Here is a 20469-nt window from a genome sequence, read left to right as displayed (position 1 = left end):
GCCATTGGTTTGGTGTCAGGACACACCAAAGACCTGCAAAACCTACAGCTAGCCTAGGGATGGATGGATTTGTACCAGGAAATACTAAGCTCATCTGTGGCTTATGGACATTACTTTGTCTGGTTCCCTTCCACAATCCAAGCTGGGCGATGCTGTTCTTTGCACCCTGCCTTCCCACAGCAGGCCATAGGGTTTGCTTCAAACACCATCATCCTGAAGCTAACTGAATGTAAAAGGACACAACATACTTTCCCTTCTCTTTTTTTTTCATGGGCTGCTGTTTACAAGGACATAGTTTCAATAACCACAGAGTAAATCTACGGAGTTTGAACTTACATTTTGCACTTTTCAACTTTCTGTTATTAGTCTCAGGGTAAATGAGGTTAAAGGAACTTTGCAGCACCTAAAAGCTTGATTAAAGACTGACTGCAGCCAAAACCCATGTTTTGGCCATCAATTTAATGACATTTGAAATTTTAGATGACCACAAAAATGCAGTAGGAGACCTACCATCATCCAGCACACTCACCGTGGTTATTGCCACAGCCAGCTGCAATACAGCATCACTCACTGAATGGAAAGGGGAGATGGGACTGGATAAACAAACCATAATTAGGATTAGATGTTAAAGATGACAGATGTGGTTGATTTAACAGAGTGAATGGTAATTTTGCTTCATTATAGTAGGTGTGATTTTGCATCTGCCATTTACAGGGAACAGCTTTTACAATGGATCTCACATAAAAGCCTTGTGCAAATTCAAAAATTGAAATGCAGAATGACCCCATTAAAGCAGAAAAGTGGTCCAGAAAGTGGGTGTGGGCAGAGAAATGAGCAAAAGGCTATTCAGGAAAGGCAAGGCGTAAACCAAAACCAAACGGGGAGACTTTTCAGCTAGAGAGCAGCACTGAGAAGTACAAAGTAAAAGGCAAATGCCATTCTGACATACACTACCAGGGGTGTCATACACAAGCTGTTGGAAGCAATTTTTTTTAAGTGAACTTTTTCACTGAGTGGGCCAGTCTTAGTTAAAGCACACCACACTACAAAGGAAGATACAGTGTAGATTTACTCCAAAAAATGAAGGGTGGGAGTGATCACTGGTCTAACACAAACAATGGGTGAAAGCTGTGAAATGCTGGAGATTGAGTTCGTTCAGCCTAGAGCTAACACGTGTTGCAAGGCTGCTCTGACTTCCCACTCTACAGATGTCCACAATTTTGAGAGGTATTCTCCCATTACTAAGACCAGTTGGGTTTTGATGCAAATATGAACTAGGGAAGCAACCAGAACAACTGGATCTGGTGATCACAAGGTATATAAAACTCCCAGCAATCAGGACATTGATTAAAGGTAGCACAGTGAGAGAACAAAATGACAGCAAAGATGTGAAATTGAACTCCTTCCTCATTCTCTTCTGCAGCCAGGCATCCAAGAAGTGAGCTTGCAAAGAGAGCAAACACTCACTGATACCTTAGCATTCTGACATTAGACCTATTCACTAACCTATTTCTCCACAGGACCATAACAGAGAGGGAAAAAAAAAAAAAAAAGGGCAAGCTCTCTGGCTCTGTTTTGTCAAATTATGCCAACTCTGCTGGTTAGGTGAGACTGTACTGCTACGGTTTGAAATTACAGAGCACTCCTTATTACAGGCTGCAAGTACAGAAACTAATTGCTCAACTCTTGATAGTAGAAACTAATGGGCATTCACAGTTGCATTCCCCTTCCTGAAGGGACTAGATTACAAGAGAAACTAAACACATGCACAAGAAATGATGGAGCAGGAGTAAACAACTCCATTACACAGCCCTACTTCAAAGGCGAACATCACAGCCCACAGACTCCAGTTGCCCTTTCTTGCTCATCCCACTGCCCGTGCCCATCCCAGCCACTGCTCTCCACCTCAGGGTGGCTCTGGGAGGAGTTCCCATGACAAGTAAACTACAGCAATTCAGAAAAAGAAGAAAAAAAATTCTGAAGCAGTATTAAAAAGGCAAATTTTGTATTGAAAGTTCCTATGTTTTTTTTTCTTGTAAATAATACATTATATTTTTTTTCAATCTTCTCCAAGCTGAAAACACAAGCCGAAAGAAGGAAAACTACTCCTGCTGCTGGTTTTCTATGCATTTGAGAGCAGATTTGGAGGGAGGACTGTTTAACATGAAGCTCTGTTAACAGTTTACTTAAAGACCCACTGACATCAGCTAAAGTCTGTCAGACTTAACTGAGAATTTGGCTGAAGTTATTTTTAATATTAAACACTTTCACATTAAAAGAACCCAACACACCAAACCACACCACAAAATATTTAAAAGATATTAGTAACCATATTGTTTGTAAAAGGTCATTTTTTTCCTAGCATGGTATATGGGGTCAGTGATTACTCCCTGAATTTTCAGTGATGCCTCAACTGTAGTGTCAGAGGGTTACAAGTACATCTCTAATACGAACCGTTTTTCTGTCTTTATGGAAATAGAAGCCTTCGCAGTCACAGACTTAATATTTTTTTTGGTGAGAGTTACAGGATATTGGAAAAAGCACACCCACATAGCAATTCTGAAACTACCAGAACAGATGTGCAGCTTAGAGGAAAAATTCGGGCTTCTCACTTTAAAAAATGTCATCTTCTTCTCTCTGTCACCAATAATGCAAATTATTTGGACCATGTCTGAACACTGGATCAAAATCCACTCATTTCCTCAATCCTTTGCAACTTTCTTGGCCGGCAGGGATAGGGAGGAAACAAAACCAGAAAAAAAACCCTTCATAAATAACAAAAACGTCCTCCAACACGTTAGTGCTATTTCGATCAATTATTTAAACTAAGTTTTGCTTGTATGGGATGTTCTGTTAGATCAAAAAATTTTTTAAGGGTTGCAATTTTTTTCTAAGAAATTTTCACTGAAATGCAAGTGTTTTTATTGACAGCTACTGGTGATTTCTGCTGAGAGACAGTGAGACATGCGCAGAGATGACGGAAAACACAAACCCTGTGTTTTTGCATTATTGGCATGAAGGCTCTCCAATCGTGTCTTTTTATTTCCATTTGAAATGAGTATAAATGAAAAAAAATCTTTTGAAATGATGGCTTAATAGAAACGCTGTCCTCTGAACAGCCCTTCTGTATCCAAATGCCTGGGACAGTGTGGGAAAGTAAGTGGGGATTATAGAAAAAGAGTTGTTGGATGTTTCTGTTCAAAAAAGCATGAATTTTGGAGTGAACAATGGAAATGCCGACAACGAACAATGGCAGCATTGGGGGAAAATTCATTGAACGCTCCATGGCCAATGAATCGGCACCACGCAAATTCTCAACAGTGGACACCAGAGCCGACAACCCAGCCAGTCAGGACAGTTCTGGATTGCCTGTGTTATTACTCCTGTCATTTCCTTCTGCAGGTGGACTTTGCTGTCCATACTCTTATGGAGGAGAGGAACCGCGAGTTTTATGAATGGTTTGCTCTGAGAAAGCAGTGCAATATTCCTTCTTTCAGTTTTAAAAAGCAATCTTCCTACCAAAGGGACAGAAAAACTTGTGCTTTATTAGACGACCCATCCCTGCAGCTTAAACTCCCCCACACCAGTCCAGGATGAAATAAGAAACAGGGAAAACATTCCTGCAATGTCTGTTGGGATGGGTTAGGTGATTCTCCCCTGCTTGCCGCTTTGCATTGTCATTTCTCAATAGTAAGTTTTACACTTTCTTTTGCAAACAAGCAAACCATTGTACGAAGTAGTGGGAAGCAAGACCAAAACACTTGTTAAATTCAGTAACTAGTACTTGTATACTACAGAATTTTAACCCTTGTTTTAAAGGGAGAGCAGATGTTTAGAATCACTTTTGGATCGTGCAGCTTGAACTTCAGCAAGTTCTGTCTCTGCCAGATTTCCAGTTGATCTGCAGCACATTAGAGCACCCCCATCCATCAAAGACCTGAACTCATCTCACTTTTAATTCCTGGTCGTAATGTCTGTCCAGCACTGGGTCTCACTACGACTCCAGACAAGAACTGCTAGTGTATTAGTCATGCTGGCCTAAGCTATCACTTTCATGAAAATTTTATGAGCAGTGCTTACATTTCACCCGTTAAGGAAGACAAACAAATACTTCCTTTTATAATTAATGTAGAATATGAAACACTTTGGTGCTGTCAAAGGAACAGTAAAGTTAAGTGCTGGTCAAAGCCTAGCCATATATAGTTAATCTCTGATAATGGACCCACAGGGAATACTTGAAAGAAAGAAAGAAAGAAAATAATAAAAAAATCAAACTCAGTGAACAAGAATACCAAACAAGCCTGTAAGCTTACGACAGCTATAAAAAAGCAGAAAAAAAATATGATGGACTCTATTTATTGAGGTCATTGGAAGAAAGGGCTTCACACAGCCAGGATATGAACAAGACCAGGTTCTGCACTCTTAGAGTTCATACACTTATGAAAAAAGAAAAGTCTGGACTGGGGATGAGGAACAGGTCAGATGGGAGAGTTTAAATCTAAAATAAACTTCAATAGCTGTAATGACCTGAGTGTAATCTAGAATAACCTCTTACACAGGAAGTGAAGTGCTTTTCAGCTTAAGGAAAGGAAAAAGAAGGCAATGACATGAAGTGCTCAGGCATTTAAATGCTTCGTTCTCCACTCCATTTTTTCCCTAATTTATGCCATCTCTATGTTCATAGACAGTTAGTACTTGTGGAAAAAATACAGTCTTTGCAGAGGATGGAAAACACTCTTTTTAATATTACTACCTTCTTGTCTTGATGTCAGGTAGCAGCATTAACATTCAAATCACTGCTTATGAAATAGCTACAATGCCAGTCTCTCAATGAATGCCAGAAGAATTTACAAGCTTGGCAGTCTGTCAGCTGTCTGATACACTAGACAGTGTCAGCAATTTCACACTGAAATTGTATATTCTTAAAGATAAGACAAAGCTATGCCTAATTGTGTGAAGGAACTAGATGAGACTGAGGGAGGAATTTTTATTTCAAATCAAAAGAGAGATTTAGTAATTCAAGCACCATAATTAAGCCCTTTAAGGATGAAGCCCTGATTGTGCCAAATTTCAGGCAGATGCTCTTTCTAGTTAGCTGCTCGATGGGGAGGAGAAAAATAGAACTGTTGCATCTCAATGTTTACCACTTACCTTCTTGCCTGCAAGAAACACTTCGTGCTTAGAAACTGAGCTGTGAGTATCTGCTAGACTCAATCCCTGACTGTCTGAAAATAATGCCACCTTCCTGTTTGAAAACAACTGGGTCAAAGTCACGGACTTCTGAGATAATATCTGTATCAGGAGAATCGGGGATAAATGCTGTCACTGTCAGCAGAGGAAATATGATCACAGAAATGCACGCAAATCTGGCTGTGGAAGAATCTGTTGGCCTGCCCGGCAGGTTGCATGTGCATCTTCCACCTCTTTTATAAGGAGTATAAATATTAAACTAGCTTACTTGCAGACAAAGGGTCTCCCAATGTTTACACGCTACGTTAATGTAAAAAACCCAACCACCTCGAGTGATCAGTAACTTCAATGAGAGAATCTGGTGTCATTCTCCAACTGCAGCAGAGGTAGCCAATCCTGTTTGCTATGCCTGTAAAGGAGGAGCATCATTTTATTGTAGCAACTGCCTGCACATCCGTTTCTAATACTGCTAACACCTAGGAGATCAAATGTACATGTGGTAGGCTGTCTCATGATGCACCTCTTCCATCCCACTTGCCCCTCACGCAGGCAGCCTGGAAAAGTGAACCTGCTCCCCCCATCCCTTAGAGGAGCCAATGAGTGCTGTGTCACACATTACCATTGACTTTAATCCTTCTGCTGTTGGATTCACTGATGCGTACAGGACTCTCTCAGTGTCTCTGGCCAGGAGAAGACCATTTGGTTTGTGTGTTTGTAACATAAGACCATTTTGAGGGCTGAATTGCTGCCCTCCAGCAAGTCATGCCTTTGATCCTTCCTTCCCACTGAGTTGTTTGTAACCAGCCATTGACAAGGGTAAGAGCCCTTTCCCGTCTCTGTAGCCACATCCGTGCCACTGTGCATCTGACACAGCTTCTCCCCACGTGCTGCTGCTCTGCCCCCTGAGATGTGGGTACCAGTGGTCAGAGGGTGGAATGGCAACCCACCTGACAGCGTCTGAATGCGGAAGGTGACCTCCAGCACTGTCACCAGTTACACACGAATGACACTTGCTCTTAGTCCAGAAATGGACTGCTATCTTTCACTTGACAAAGGTAATTATTACATCAATTAGGTGAGCAGGGATCATACGTGCAGTATTCAGCCCTCCCACTCTCTTCTCCTGCCATCACTTGTTAAAGGAAGAGGGATGAATTTGTACCAAAAAGGGAGTTAAACCTGCAGGCAGCCATTTTAAACTTGATGACAGCGGTGCATGTCTTCATACAATGTTTTTGCCAGACATGCTCAACATAGGTTTCAAAATAAGCTGTTGACATTTAAAGGCAAGACCTTTCACCTTCTAAAAAAATAAAGAGCTTTTAGGGTTTAAATACATACAGTCAGAAAAAAGTCACACCACTTGGAAGAACATTGCAAATGTAACATTTAATCCTGCTCCATTTAATTCTTAGTATGTGGAAGCTAATATGGGCTTAGCTAAATCCTGCATCAAATAGCCTAGATGATGTTCTGTTCATACTCAGGATAAACATATCTTGCAGCTGTGTAGTGCCATGGCAGCTTACAGGTGCTAAAGCACGGTCTGTCAACTGTTGTGTATACCTTGCTTTCACTGGTATCTCTTGCTTTTACTAAAATCAAGATTGGGTAGCTTGGTAAGCTGGAGTACATTTCACCTAAAATGGAGAGGTACATATATATAGTAGGTCTCTTCTACCCTTTCTATATAAATAAGAAAAGTTTGGAAGCGAAACTTCATTAGTAAACTGCAGAAACTTTGTCTTAGGTAAAAACACCCACAAACTGAACAACCCCACCCCAATAATACGCATCTTCTGATTTTAAGTATAAGGCATCTTAGGTGTGGGAATTTATTTACTACAGGATCATCATCTGTTTGAGCTTTTGTTTGCTTCTCTACAATGAGCAAGGTAGATGTCAGTTATCAGTGACATATATCTTAGCTACTTTGAAGCGATATTAAAAACTCTTGATTAGTGTTTTTTTTTTAAACATATGCCACAGTAATAGGTATTAAAATGCACGCTAATATAGTTAAAGGCATGCAATTACAACTTTTGTTTTGAAATGTATGCCAGACAGGTAATTTTCTGGGTTTAGACAACATATTAAGGTAAGGCATGTCATTTTTTAAATAATATGGTCATTGATCAGGCTCTTTTTTGCCTCCTTTGTACACTCCTTTTGATGTAAATAGCCCAGATGCCATTCTACACTCCTTTTGAGATCACCGAGGCAAATTGGATTGTCTGACATGAACTAATACAGATGGGATGCAAACATGGGATGAGAACTATATTGATGATCTGCTTGGGTTTAATTGACATTTTTTTTGTAAATCACCAGGAAGTCACATTCTAGAAAAGAATGACTTGTTGAATTCCTGTGCTTCATCACCACCAAGAAAGGATCACCATAGCAACAGGAAAAGACTATGAATTGCAAGAATACTCACAAGCCAAATAAAAGATTAAGATAATGTCCCAGCAGCATGGCAAAACACTAGCCATGGGTTCGGAGGGAGGGAAGTGGCATTTTCACAATGACAAATTTAGAAAGAACTAATATTGTAAATGTGAAATATGTATGAAGTCAAGGGTAATAGAAAGTGCAAGACAATGAATGCGGAAGCTGTATGGCCCATTTATCTGGGGAGCAAATCAAAAAGGTTTCTTATTGATAAATCCCTGAACTTGTCTGTAAGGGTCAGTCTTTATTATTTCCCTCTTAGCCTCTCTGTTAGGGCATCCAAAATGTTTTGCAGCTAGCAGGAGGTGTCCATGCTGTAACTACATAGAAGAGTTTAAGACAAAACATTTAATGTAGGTCATCTGTCAGGCAGAACCTGCTTAATATCCAGTAATTATTCATAAGGTCTGATCCAGCACTGCAGTTTAGAGGTGAAAAGATCATTACGTTTGCCGTCTGGTGTATCTGTCCTATTTAGACATTTAACTTTGATCCCCTCCTACAACATTTTTCAATCTTAAACATCCAATTCCACAGTATTTGAGAAGAAAAGCTACACTACACTTAAAGTGTGAATCTGGATTAGTGCAGGGCATGTCACTGAATGAGATTTAAACTCTATGATACTTGCCACAAAATTTTTCTTTTCTTCTTTTCACTACAAACCACCTGTCCTCAATTCTCATATTCTGCTAAGATCTAGGTGACATAACAATAAAAAATATAGATTAAAACCTGTTTCAATTGAGAAACCCTGTACATAGTAACTGCTGCTTTCAAAGCCATGTTCTTTGCAACCATTTCTTTGTGGCAGAGTGTGTGTGGCTTTTGCTTTAGCACCACTACAAGTGTTTCTCTGAACTTCAAAAGAATGTCTTCACCCCTTCAGCCAGTTTAGTAAAGGAGTAAATTCACGCTGAGAGTACTGAGACTATTCCAGTTCTGGAGCCAATAGGAAACATCACTTATACCTCTGATTTTTCCATTTTCTTTTTCAACACAACGTGTGAGAAAATCTTCTAGCTGGGTTTGGGAAACATAAAAAAAATCCTCAGTGACAACTGCCTATTTGCTAATGCGAAGTGACACTAAATCCAAGCATTTTCACTTACCAGTCATCAAGATCATCTGTGTGCAAGGTCACACAGTCTACAGTAGATGTTTTTCCCGAGCCTGAAACAGAGCTAGCTGTGTCACACCACCAGAGATACCTTCACAAAGACTGAGTTATTCTTACCTGACACCAATAAATCAGTTGCTGCGATACCTCCTCTTTGTACCATGGAAATGTCACCCAGAGTGAAAGTCAGGAATTGTTTACCCACACCTGAATGCCCTTTCACTTCCACCCCAGAGAAACAACACTCCCTTGCTGTGAAATGTCTTTCTATCATAACTCACCTGACACTGTTGCTCCCTTCAGTGTACAGCAGTCCCTCGCTAACAGCCTTTAAAGCAATATGATCTCTTCCCTCTACTGCTGCGAAGCACTGGGGAGGACAAGAGGAGGGGTCCCTAGCTCCCAGCCTTACTAAAGTTAATCACCGCCAAAAATGAAGGTGGGCCATTTGCAGTCTGTCTGCCCGTGACTTCAAACAGCCAAGTGAAATTCAGCTATGGAAATTAGATATTTTTTGGTCGGCAGAAGTTAACAGACATCTTGAGCCAACCTAATTGCATGCCGTATGTCTCCTGATATCCTTTATGATGGCTCCATGACTATTACAATTAATCCAGAAGAAAATGTGTTAGTTTATAATCTGTCAGGTCATCAACATTGAATCAACGCAGCAAAAGTTGTCAAGATGAGTCTGAACCAACACAAGGACATGCATAGCAGCACATGGCAATGACAAGCAGGACCTCCATTTTTTTAACATCAGGAGCTATTAGGAGCAGTTCAAATATTTTGAGTAAATCCCACCATAGTCTTTTACTAGCTTGCAGTTATATTCAGTGTAGGAAAAAGAAACCAACCAAAATTAACAACCAAAACCCATTATCTGCACAACATTCACAGCAGCAGTGCATCCTCAGGACGTTTATGGCACTTTTTAAAAGACATGAGTCAGTGAGGTATCCTTCAGGAAATGTGCTTTTATAGAAAGAGGAGCACAGAACATAACCTTCAGGTAAAACTTGACCTAATAATTACCGAGAAGAAAGGGACTACTAATTTTTGGTGAAAAAAATTCAAGCAAGGAGATTGCATGTTATAAACAGGGACGTAATGTACTGAAATCTTACAATGGCATGGCAGCAAGGAGGGAATGACAGGTTTTAGATTGTTAGCATTAATATTTGGGACTCTCAGCCCTGGAATATCTCTCCCCTTACAAACATCTGCCCTATTTCTCTATTGAAAAAGAGCTGAAAGGAAATGCTGCAAGGAGTTCCTTGATATCGCAAGGGAAAAAAACCAACAAAACACATCCAAACCCCAAAGGTATGGTCTTGGCACCTATTTATAAGACATACATACCTGTCCCCTCACATATGAAAACTGGCAGATGGATGCATCCCCAAACACAACAGGCAAAGGCTAATGGGTATCAAAATCATTATGGACCCATTTTCTCCACTAGCATTTTAATTTTATATCACAGTAAATGCATAAACTTTGCCAGGACAGGTTCTAATTTACACTACTACAAGTGAAATCAGAATGAGGACAAAATATAAGAGAGGTGTCAATGGACACGTGACCCTATAAAGGGAACAGATTTATTTTTTTTTTAAAGTATTTACCTGACACTCAAGAAGGAAAGAGAAAGAAACCCTCTAAAGTTAGGCACAATGTATACTTTCAAAGACTGTCATGAGTCTGCCGGGATCAGCAAATCGTTTTGGCTTTCCAGCATTTTCAGCACGAGATGAATGCCATCATGACTAATGGGATCTCCCATTAAACACGGCCTAAGGAAAGCAGACCTTTCAGAAAACAAATCAGCACCTTATATAAACATATTTAAGCCTAAAATTAGATTCACTTTTTTTGTATGAAGCTGACTACAATATACTCACTGATTAGGAATACAGCCTAAGAAATGCCATGATACTTTATTTATCTGTACTTACAAACCTTTTGCTGACTATGTACCCAATACTACAGAGAAATTGCTATCACAGCAGCTAGGTCCAAACTCAACATTCAAACACTCTAAGACTTATGGAAAAGAAAAATAACGCAGAATATTAAAAAAAGGCAAATCAAATACCTTGTAACTGCATTTAGAAGTGGTGGCATATCTCTGTCATTCTAGCTTTGCATTTCCTACCGTGATTATATTCCTACAGTCATCCACCAACCACATTCACTCGGTATTGTTGTTCCTTACAGAGAAAGGCAGATGTATTTCTTCCCTGAAATGCTCCACCAAGCTAACATGGCATGAACCCCGGCTTACCTGAGTCTAAGTGCCACGGGTCAGTAGCGGCCGACATTGGTGGGATGGTGAGTGGAGATGCTCCGCAGTTGGATTCCACCAGTTCTCCTTGGATGTGGACGTGAGAGGAGGCGTTGGTAGGTCTCAGAGCTGCTTTGAGTGGAGCAATCTGGTTGAACTGTACTCTCGATAGGCAGCCAGTGAATCCTGGAGTGTTGTATTTATATATATCTTGGTCAATCTTCCCAATTTCTATGGGAAATTAAGCAGGGGGGAAAACAAAGAGATTAATCAAAACAATTCACTGTATTGGAAAGCACGGTTGGTCTGAACACTCAATTCCCAGAGCTCAGTTCCCAAGTCCCTTTCTCAGGAGACTGAGAATGTGTCAGACCCTGCCAAGTTTCTGTACACTTCATTACAGGTTAAAGCTGGAACCCTTCAGGCCTTGATGTGACTCAGTTTCACTGCTATGCTATCATTAAAATGAAAGGCTGGCGTGAAGGAGTCATCAGAGAACAAAAGACCAGGGAAAAAATCTTTTCCCCAACAAGAGGCGGCAAAAGAGAAGGTAGAAAAGCAGTCATCGCCAGGGTCTCTCCTCGCAGCTGAAGCTTCTGCTGTGAGAGATGCCACTGCGTTCTCCCTGTCCTGTTGCTCTCTAGCCCCTCTCGGTGGGCTGGGACCACTCCCCTTCACTCCTGTCTCCTCACCAGGAAACCCAGCATCTCTTCATGGGGAAACCTAGCATCCCTTAACCAGGAGACTACGCATCCCTTTACTAGGAGACCCAAGTGTCCCTTTGCCAGGAGACCAGGTGTCTCTTCACCAGGGGACCAAGTGTCCCTTTGCCAGGAGAGCAAGTCTCTCTTTGCCAGGGGAACAAGTTCCCCTTTGCCACGAGACCAAGTTCCCCCTCGCTAGGAGACCCAAGTGTCCCTTTGCCAGAAGAACAAGTGTCCCCTCAGCAGAAGAGCAAGTGTCCCTTCACCAGGAGACCCGAGTGTCCCTTTGCCAGAAGAACAAGTGTCCCCTCGCCAGGAGACCCAAGCACCCCTTTGTCAGGAGACCCGTGTCCCCTCACCAGGAGACCTGAGTGTCCCTTCGCCAGGAGACCAAGCGCCCCCCCACCAGGAGACCACACATCCCTTCAGCCTGATGTGGCAAAGGGCCGCTCTCCAGCCTCCTTCCTTTCCGGCAGCAGCGAGAGGTGGCGGCAGCCCGCTCAGTGCCGCTGCAGGCTCAGGAGCCACACGTGCTCCCCTGCTTCCCACCTGCCTCCCACCGCTGCTGGGCCTCCACCGCCTGAGCGCCTGCTGCCAGTTGGCCATTTTACACCTCACCGCTGCGGGCTGGCACCAAGCTGCCTGCCGGCACCCGTGAGCACAGCACGGTGCTCTGCCAGTGCTCTCCGAACAACTGTCCTCCCTCAAAGTCACCTGACAAGTAGCTTTAAACACCAGTTAAAAAGATCCCAAAATGGTAGCTGTGAAATGCAGCACATGCTCTTCCTACCCAGGAATCTGTAGGCCACGCACAACTTTTTTAATTCTGCCAGGACTTGTTGCGACAACCTGAATCACAAGTGAAACAAACCCAGCACTCTGTCAGCTGCCTGTGTTTAGAGGGGGTATTAACATTTCAAAGCCTCACCGCAGTGTCTAATATAATATTTACATGGCAATGAGGAATTTGGCTTCCTTTCTTCTACGATAGCGTGGCGTGAATGGAAGGGACACATGGTAGCATTGGGTCTGTGCTGTATCAGGGACTATTTCTCCAGAGGCACTGAGATGCTTCAAACTGCCTTTCCCTGCATCCGCAGGGACAGGAGTTAACACGGCTGGTCCTTGAAGCCGTACCGAGCTGAGCAAAGCAAGATGGTATCCCAGGGACAGAGACAGGGAGCAGCCCCAGGTTGTTCAAAGGCAACCTTTTCAGATAGGAACAGTAGTAAGGGTTTGAAAAAGGGTGTTTCTGGGGGAAAAAAAAAAAAAAAAGTCTGTAAATCACAAGATGGTGTCATAAAAAGGAAAGTAAGGAAAACAGAGGTGGGGCAGAGAGCGTGCTCCCAAGAGGTATGAGGAGAAAGTTAGGAGGAGTTTTATTGTAAGAGTTTGGGGAAGAGCTGGGAACCAAAGCACATCTGGGTTTGAGTTTTGCTACTAATAAAGACACAAAAAAATCAAATCGGAATTATTAGAAAATGCATTACTAACCTTCCAGACAAGTCTGTGTTCAGTTCTAACCAAACCAGGACCAATTATATGAGGGTTGAGCTGCTTACTGGGCTCCCTAAAAACTTCCATGATACATATATCCGTGCTATTACTAAGAGTACTGAGGGGTCTGCACCAGGGATACATACAAGGAGTTTCAAGGCTATAAACCAGACAGAGCATTTCAATTATGCTTTATTTTGGGGGTTCACACTTTAAACATGAAGTGGGGGAAAACTGGAGGAAACTGGACAAATCTTGAGCACAATTGAAACGACATCTTGGTTTTCACACAGAGCTAAGCTGTACCTTTTCTGTCTTTGCAAACACTATTAGAACGATAAACATACAACATTTAAGTCCCCCTGACACCTAGCAAAAGGACACAAAAGGAAGATGCATAATTTGAAAATTACTTGCATTAGATCATTATGTGATCCACTGTACAAGAACAGATTTTCTGTTTCTCCATTTTCCCTTTTCCTTCTCATTTGAGAATTTTCTTTCTCTGCTAGTACTTATCCAGCCTGTATCAATATTATATTTTACAAGCTGGCAGTTAGCAGTGACTGTCACCTGTGACAAAGTGGAAATGTGCTCAGGACTCAGCTAGAGACTAGCTTAAATGCATTAAAATAATTGTATTAGCTATGTGGGTCTTTCAACCAGCTCTCCTTTAAAAAAGTAGCTTGACCAAACAAGCCTCATCTTCAAATATTTGATAGAAAGTAAAAAACCTCACACGTGCCTGCCCACTTACTATAGTTAGTAGAAAAGCTGTACAAAAGCCAGAGTTCATGCATATGAATGCTACTTGTACATTACATCAGTCAGACAAGGTTCCTATCTGACCACAATATTCACTGTCTCTTACTTCAGTAAAACGTTCATGGTATATTCAGTGAATAGCTGCAATTTTGAGTAGTCTTTATAATCTAAGGAACAATTAGAAGACCGTATTTCTCTTTAAACATTGTAAACACTGTCAATAACAGTTCAGTAACAGTTCAGTAATCACCTTTTATTCATATTTTTATATATTCTGTGGAACTTCATGCAGCAATGCTAATAGCCTCCCACTCACAATCCTGAGTGACAAGAACAAAACCCCATGAATATGGTTGTGCTACTTAAGCAGCTACAGCACCATTCTTCTCTAACTCCATGAATAACAAGTGATGGAGACTAGATCCTGAAAGAATTAAAAAGAAAAAAACCCAAACCCCTAACAAGGCACCTTGCTGAAGATCTGCATTTTGGTTTAAAACATTCCACAAATGGTGGTTGTCAAAGTCACCTCACACAAATTTACCACGAGCTCACATCACATCAGCGCTAAACCAAGACGGATCAACTTCTATGGCTGTGAACATGTTCCTTCCCGTGTGCATTCCGTGGGGCTCAGCACACCGATGCTCTCTGATGTTAGGCCATTACACTTTGCCTCCTTGTGTAGCTAAGCTTGCTATAAACCCATCCCTGGAGACTGTAACGATTATGTAATGAAATATGCCCTTGTTGTCATGACTAAAATTCAATTTTCTCCCTATAACCAAGACGGTAGAAAAAGAGAAGAAGATGACAATCACATTATTTAAAGGGAAATGTACAAAGCAACTGCTTTGCATTTTCCTGACTTTCAGCATGTAAGCTAGTGCAAAGTCATATAAATATTACATAGTATTATCATTACCTAATAGCAACATCAGTATTATTGCTTTCAGATCTGATGCAGCAATCTGCTGGTACCCTACCCACAAGCATATCTGTAATGAAAGACTTCCAAAAATACCACTTATAATAAGGCCTTTTTTAAACTTCAGATAGCTTTGAACATTTGTTTCCTTGACCACATAACCTGCTGACTTGAGATGAAGACCATGATTACAAGACAGAGACCATTAAGGCAAACTCGTTCTAGCATGGACACACTGCAGTATACAAATCTTTAACACTAAACATTCACACAGGAACTATGCACCTGCCCACCCAGATTGCTTAAACATTTTAAGAATGTCTGTAAGTAGTACACAGTACACTATGAACCTCAAAGATGCTGCCCTGTGTCTTGGGCATTATCATTCACTGAAGATATACATAACATTGATTATTTATTATTTATGTTTTGTTAGCTGTTTAACAGTAAAAAAAGATACAGGAATTTAATCCTGTTACTAGTTTTGATTTCAGGGTTTATTTCCCATAGCTGTGGCAGAAACATGCCATATAGTGATGAAAAATATATTGTTTCTCTATTGAATATTATGTGCTATTACTGAAGCAGCTCTTTTCCATCTAGCTGAAAAGATGTAAAGAAGGTCAGTTTTCAGGGATGCCATTAATGAGTACTCAACAAGTTGAAATTAATTATTCTATGAATCTAGAAGAAAACAAGGAAAACCAACTCATACAGAGGAAAAGAATTGCAGCTGGACCTGTGCATAAGTAGCACATAGCAATACTAACCAGTTTGTTAGTGATTAGGTTATCTGCTTTGTAAGCCTTTTTGCCCTTACTACATTACCTGTAGACGCAGTTAGGGCTCCTGCCTAGGCACTATTGCAAGACAAACAGTTTGGTTCACACTATTACTAAAGTTGACCTAGTTAGCATGCCTCTGATGAGCTACTTGTAGAAACACATTGCCAAATAATAGTTTTTATCTACTCTCTCTCTCCCCCTTCTCTATGTTCCATATGCACCAGTAAAAGATTTATAAAGTAGCTCAAAGGGCCACAGTGATTCTATAAGCACAAAAAGCTATCACACTGCTGGAGAGGTCCAGCTCTGCTTAATTCTACCATTTACTTTTTACACATTCTTGTAGCATCACTTAGGAAGACTAGAGAAAAATGACAGCCTGATTTAGCAGAGAAAAAAATTACATGTTTGGTCCCACAGCCCTGAGCAGGTTTTTGAGAGATGGAACAGAAATGCTTTCTATTGATGTAAAGTTCTCCATGTGAGAATCCTAGAATGATTCCCACACACACAAAGCTCTGCAGCACAAAGCTACACCATCCAGCACAGCACTGTGCCATACCCGTACAGTCATGCCACAGGTGGTAAGACAGCCTTGGGCTGTGCTACACATGGACCTGAGAAAGAGGGAGAGGAGAGACAGTCAGCTGTGAGGGAAGAGGGAAACACTCTCACTGCAAACCTACAAAATGTACAAAACCTGTTTTTATTAAATGTACATGCTGAGTATCTTTGCTAAATATCTTTTTTTATTCTAGCTGATCTGTGCATTTTTTTTTTCATTATAGGACTGAAACACGTATCAATACAGACAGTTACAATAAATCCTGAACTTTGCACGGTGTTCAATACATACAGAGAAAATCAAGGCATCTATTTATTGTGAATTATGTTCCATTAGGAAGGAAATGTAACAGAACTTGAAATACACTTTGTGGGTATGCACAACAATGTATATAATAAATATCCTGTTATGAATCACCTTGGAGTTTTCCAGTGATGCCCTTCAAAGTAGAAATAAGGCATAACTAAGGATACTTCTAGCACAGCAAGGCTCTTGGTAAATGCTATAGACATCTAGCTCCTCTTTCTTCTTTGATAGTGGGGAAAGCTCTGCCCAAAGTAGCACATAGCGGGGCAGGGAGAAGAAAAGCACTATATACTGGAGCGATTTTGTTGTCACAGAGGATGCCTTTTAAACAAAGGAAAGTCTCAGCAGCACAACCGAAACCCTTTCAGTTCCATTTACTAAAGACTATTTCTTACATAATTCACACAAGACATTTGAATTTTGCTTTGAAATCGGTGAAAAATCCAGCTGTTTGGATTTAGGACAATGATCTATTTATATGTGCTTGCCCATTTATGCTGTGAAATACAACGGCTTAATGATTCTGGAAAGACAGTAGCTGTATCAGTAGTGGGAGAAGTCCATCTTTGCCACAGGATGGTATTTCTGGCTGAACTACCAGGATGCTCTGCTACTTCTCTTAAGATTAAGCATCCACTCAGTGGGTAGGTAGAAGGTAATTCATTATAAAGCTTTAGAACCCTTCAGCTAGCTATACTAAATGGAGCCTCAATTATCTTCATATAATATTTTAATAGACTGCACAGGTGAACTCACCAATTCAATTAAATGAACCACTAACCGCTTTTGGGTCAACCTTAGCAATAGATTTTCTTTTCAAAATAAAGCACCATGTGCTCTCTTGTGCCCTGTACTCAGATATCTTGTTACATTACCGCTGCTCAAAGATCAGCCCAATCAGCATCTTAAGCATCTCTGTTATTGTGTCAGGCTCCACATAACAGAAAGCAGTTTAAACTCCCCTGAAAGGAAGCTATTGATTTCAAGTCACAGTCCCCTGAGATTACTAAAGCACTTTCTCCTATTTGATACCTGGATGAACAGTTCAATGCAACATCAAACCCTGGCACATGCCAGTCCTTGAGGATTGGCGCAGTGTAAAAAACACTGAGAGAATAAATAAATTAGTTTGAATCACACACAGCACACAGTCATAGTAACTGATCTGGGGTGGTGTACACCTGCTAGATCAAAGCCACAGGGCTAAGTCCATGTCAGGAGCAACTACTATACACCCAAAAGGGGAGTAACACCAGACAAAGGGAAAATTACATTCTGACACACTGCCTGGCTCTTCTGACGAACATCTTCCAGTATGAAGATCAAGCACCTGTTTGCTTACTGGCTCTTTGTATCTTCTCTGCCCTAAGATCAGCAATTTCTATAAAAAAGCATACTAATACCACTTAACTGTGTAGATACCAGGTGTGGTATCAGATACGGCAAACACCCACAGCACAAAGCAAAAAAGCTAAACTCCCAGGATGACATTTAATGAGCTGTAGTTAATGTAAAACTGCAAGGCACATACGGGCACTGAGCTAAGCTACAGTAAAGACTTGCCACAGCCCTCAAACTTCCCTGGCTTTTAATTTCAGTCTCTGAATTAGAATTCAGTAAGTGGTACAAACCGAGTATAAAACAACAGGAACTTTATTTTGTCCATTAGTCAAAAAACCAAGCTCCTGCATACAGCTCTCTGGACACTTCTACTGGTGGAACAAGACGCCCGTTTATGGAGAACTCATTACAGGGGTGCTGAGGGCAGCAAAGGGGCTGGCAGCTCCCGAGAAGGGGGACCTGAGCTTCACAGGACCCAAGTGCTAATGACTACTGACTGCTCTTTATGCAAAAAATCAAATCCCATGTGGCAGACACACTTTTTTCGGTCCACAGGTCTGCAAGGGCCACGTGGTACCTGGGCGCCTCCCCATGCATCCCTTTCCCATCATGCTAATTCATTCACACTGCCTAGGGGCCTGCAGGGATGAAGTAAATGTGGTGAGAAGCTGCAGGGTGGTCTCCAGCCTCCATGGGGCTGGGACAGTGTCCTGCTTTCAGCTGGGTTAGAGTTAATGCTCTTCCTAGTAGCTGGTGCAGTGGTGCAGTGCTGCTTTGGATTTAGTATAAGAATAATGTTGACAACGCACTGATGTTTTAGTTGTTGCTACATAGTGCTTATAATAAGTCAAGGACTTTTCAGTTTCCCGTGCCAGTGAGGAGGTACACAAGCAGCCAGGAGGGAGCAGACCAGAACAGCTGACCCACACTAGCCAAAGGGATATTCCATACCACAGAACATCATGCTCACTACATAAACAGGGGGGAGTTGGCCAGGAAGGGCCAATCGCTGCTCAGGGACTGGCTGGGCATCAGTCAGCAGGGGGTGAGCAATGGCATTGTACATCACTTGGTTTTTCTTGGGCTTTATTCCTCTCTCTCTCTTTGTTATTTCCCCTTACATTACTATTAATTTTATTTCAATTGTTAAACTGTTCTTACCTCAACCCACAGGTTTTACCTTTTTCTGACTCTCCTCCCCATCCCAGTAGGGGGAGAGGGTGGGAGTGAGCCTGTGGCTGCCTGGTACTTTGTTGCCAGCTGGGATTAAACCACGACAGTTAGCCATCCTGTCACTCCCTCTTCTGATACATGCCATAAGGGACTAACTGTCCCCTTCACCCTGGACCCTTGCTCAGAAGTCAGATGCCTTCAGACATGCCTACAGTTGATTGCTCTCCAGAGCCTTTGAGTACTGCCCACAGTATGGCCCTATTGTGTGGCCTGGTCCTTTTCTGGCTGTTTTAACTTTTTCTTTGTAACTTTATCTTACTTACTTATTGTAACTTTCCTGATTTTCTTTTATGAGAAATTATAGCTTGTATGGAATAATTTTGTTTAGACAGTTTATGTCTGGACTAACAAACTCACTGACCACTCACGGAAACATGAAGATACTGTTTGTGGTATACGAAGCACTGTGCCAGGAACCAAAGGAATTAACATTAACCCAACAGTGCCAACCGACAGTGCTGCACAGCAAACACAAGGTGCTTTCATTTGCTGTCAGACACTTAAGAAATGGCCTTATCCACAGTGCAAGCAAGAGCAAAATTCCTTACGAAGCCTGTAACAGCTCAGTGCATGTTTCAGTTGCAGCAGCAGCTTTACCAGTGTTGCTGAAACAAAGGCCATTACTTTATGAAATGTTCTCAGTACTTTCTGCACAAGCTGGAAATGATTGAACCAGGTGAAAAATACACAGGATTAGAGAACCTGAGCTGTCCTGGAAGCTGTGCCACAGCCCTGGAGCACTTCCAAACCCCAGTCCCTGGCGGAAGAGTTATGGCTTTCGTGTCACACTGTAATGGAGACAGTAAATCACCAATGTGAAATGCACTCCTATCAGAGTCCCATTATGGCAGAAATAATAAAGGCTAGTGCTGGACTGCAGCCCCTCAGTCAAAACAGGCATGTGAGGAATGCTGTGGAATGGAGATGTTATTTGACAGCAGCCTGGTTTCACGCTGCCACAAATGAAGAGGGTTTGAGCACGACAAGTTGGATTTTTTTTCTGCTCTTCTGTACTGATGGTATAGTTCCTGAATGTTTCAAGATTTCATACTGGATGTATGATTTCCTGGCATTTTCCATTTTAAAATTTTGTGTGTAGCCAACAACAGTTATCATTCAGGAATTTACATGGCCTTTTAACGAAAAGGAAATTAGCTGACACTGCACGATTCTTAGTAATTGCATTGTAAAACCTGCAAAACTAAGGGCAACATCTTAAAAGTGGTCATCACTTTTTCAAGGAAACAAATTATTTTCTTCATGTTTTGCTACTGACTTGCTGTATAACCTTGAG

General features: G+C 41.5%; 1 protein-coding gene across 1 annotated transcript in view; it reads right to left on the bottom strand.

Annotated features, from left to right (window-relative positions):
* CNTNAP2 (contactin associated protein 2) overlaps positions 1-20469 on the bottom strand; it is a 1227711-nt gene that overhangs the window by 6232 nt on the left and 1201010 nt on the right. Inside the window, exon 23 of the mRNA XM_080386067.1 lies at positions 11052-11282. Coding sequence (XP_080242193.1) covers positions 11052-11282 — 231 coding nt within the window. The remainder of the gene's footprint in view (positions 1-11051; positions 11283-20469) is intronic.

The sequence above is a fragment of the Falco punctatus genome, assembly GCF_963210335.1.
Source record: "Falco punctatus genome assembly, chromosome: 4".
NCBI lineage: Eukaryota > Metazoa > Chordata > Aves > Falconiformes > Falconidae > Falco > Falco punctatus.
Note: the sequence above shows the minus strand (reverse complement) of the source record. Positions and strands in the feature narration are given on the sequence as shown.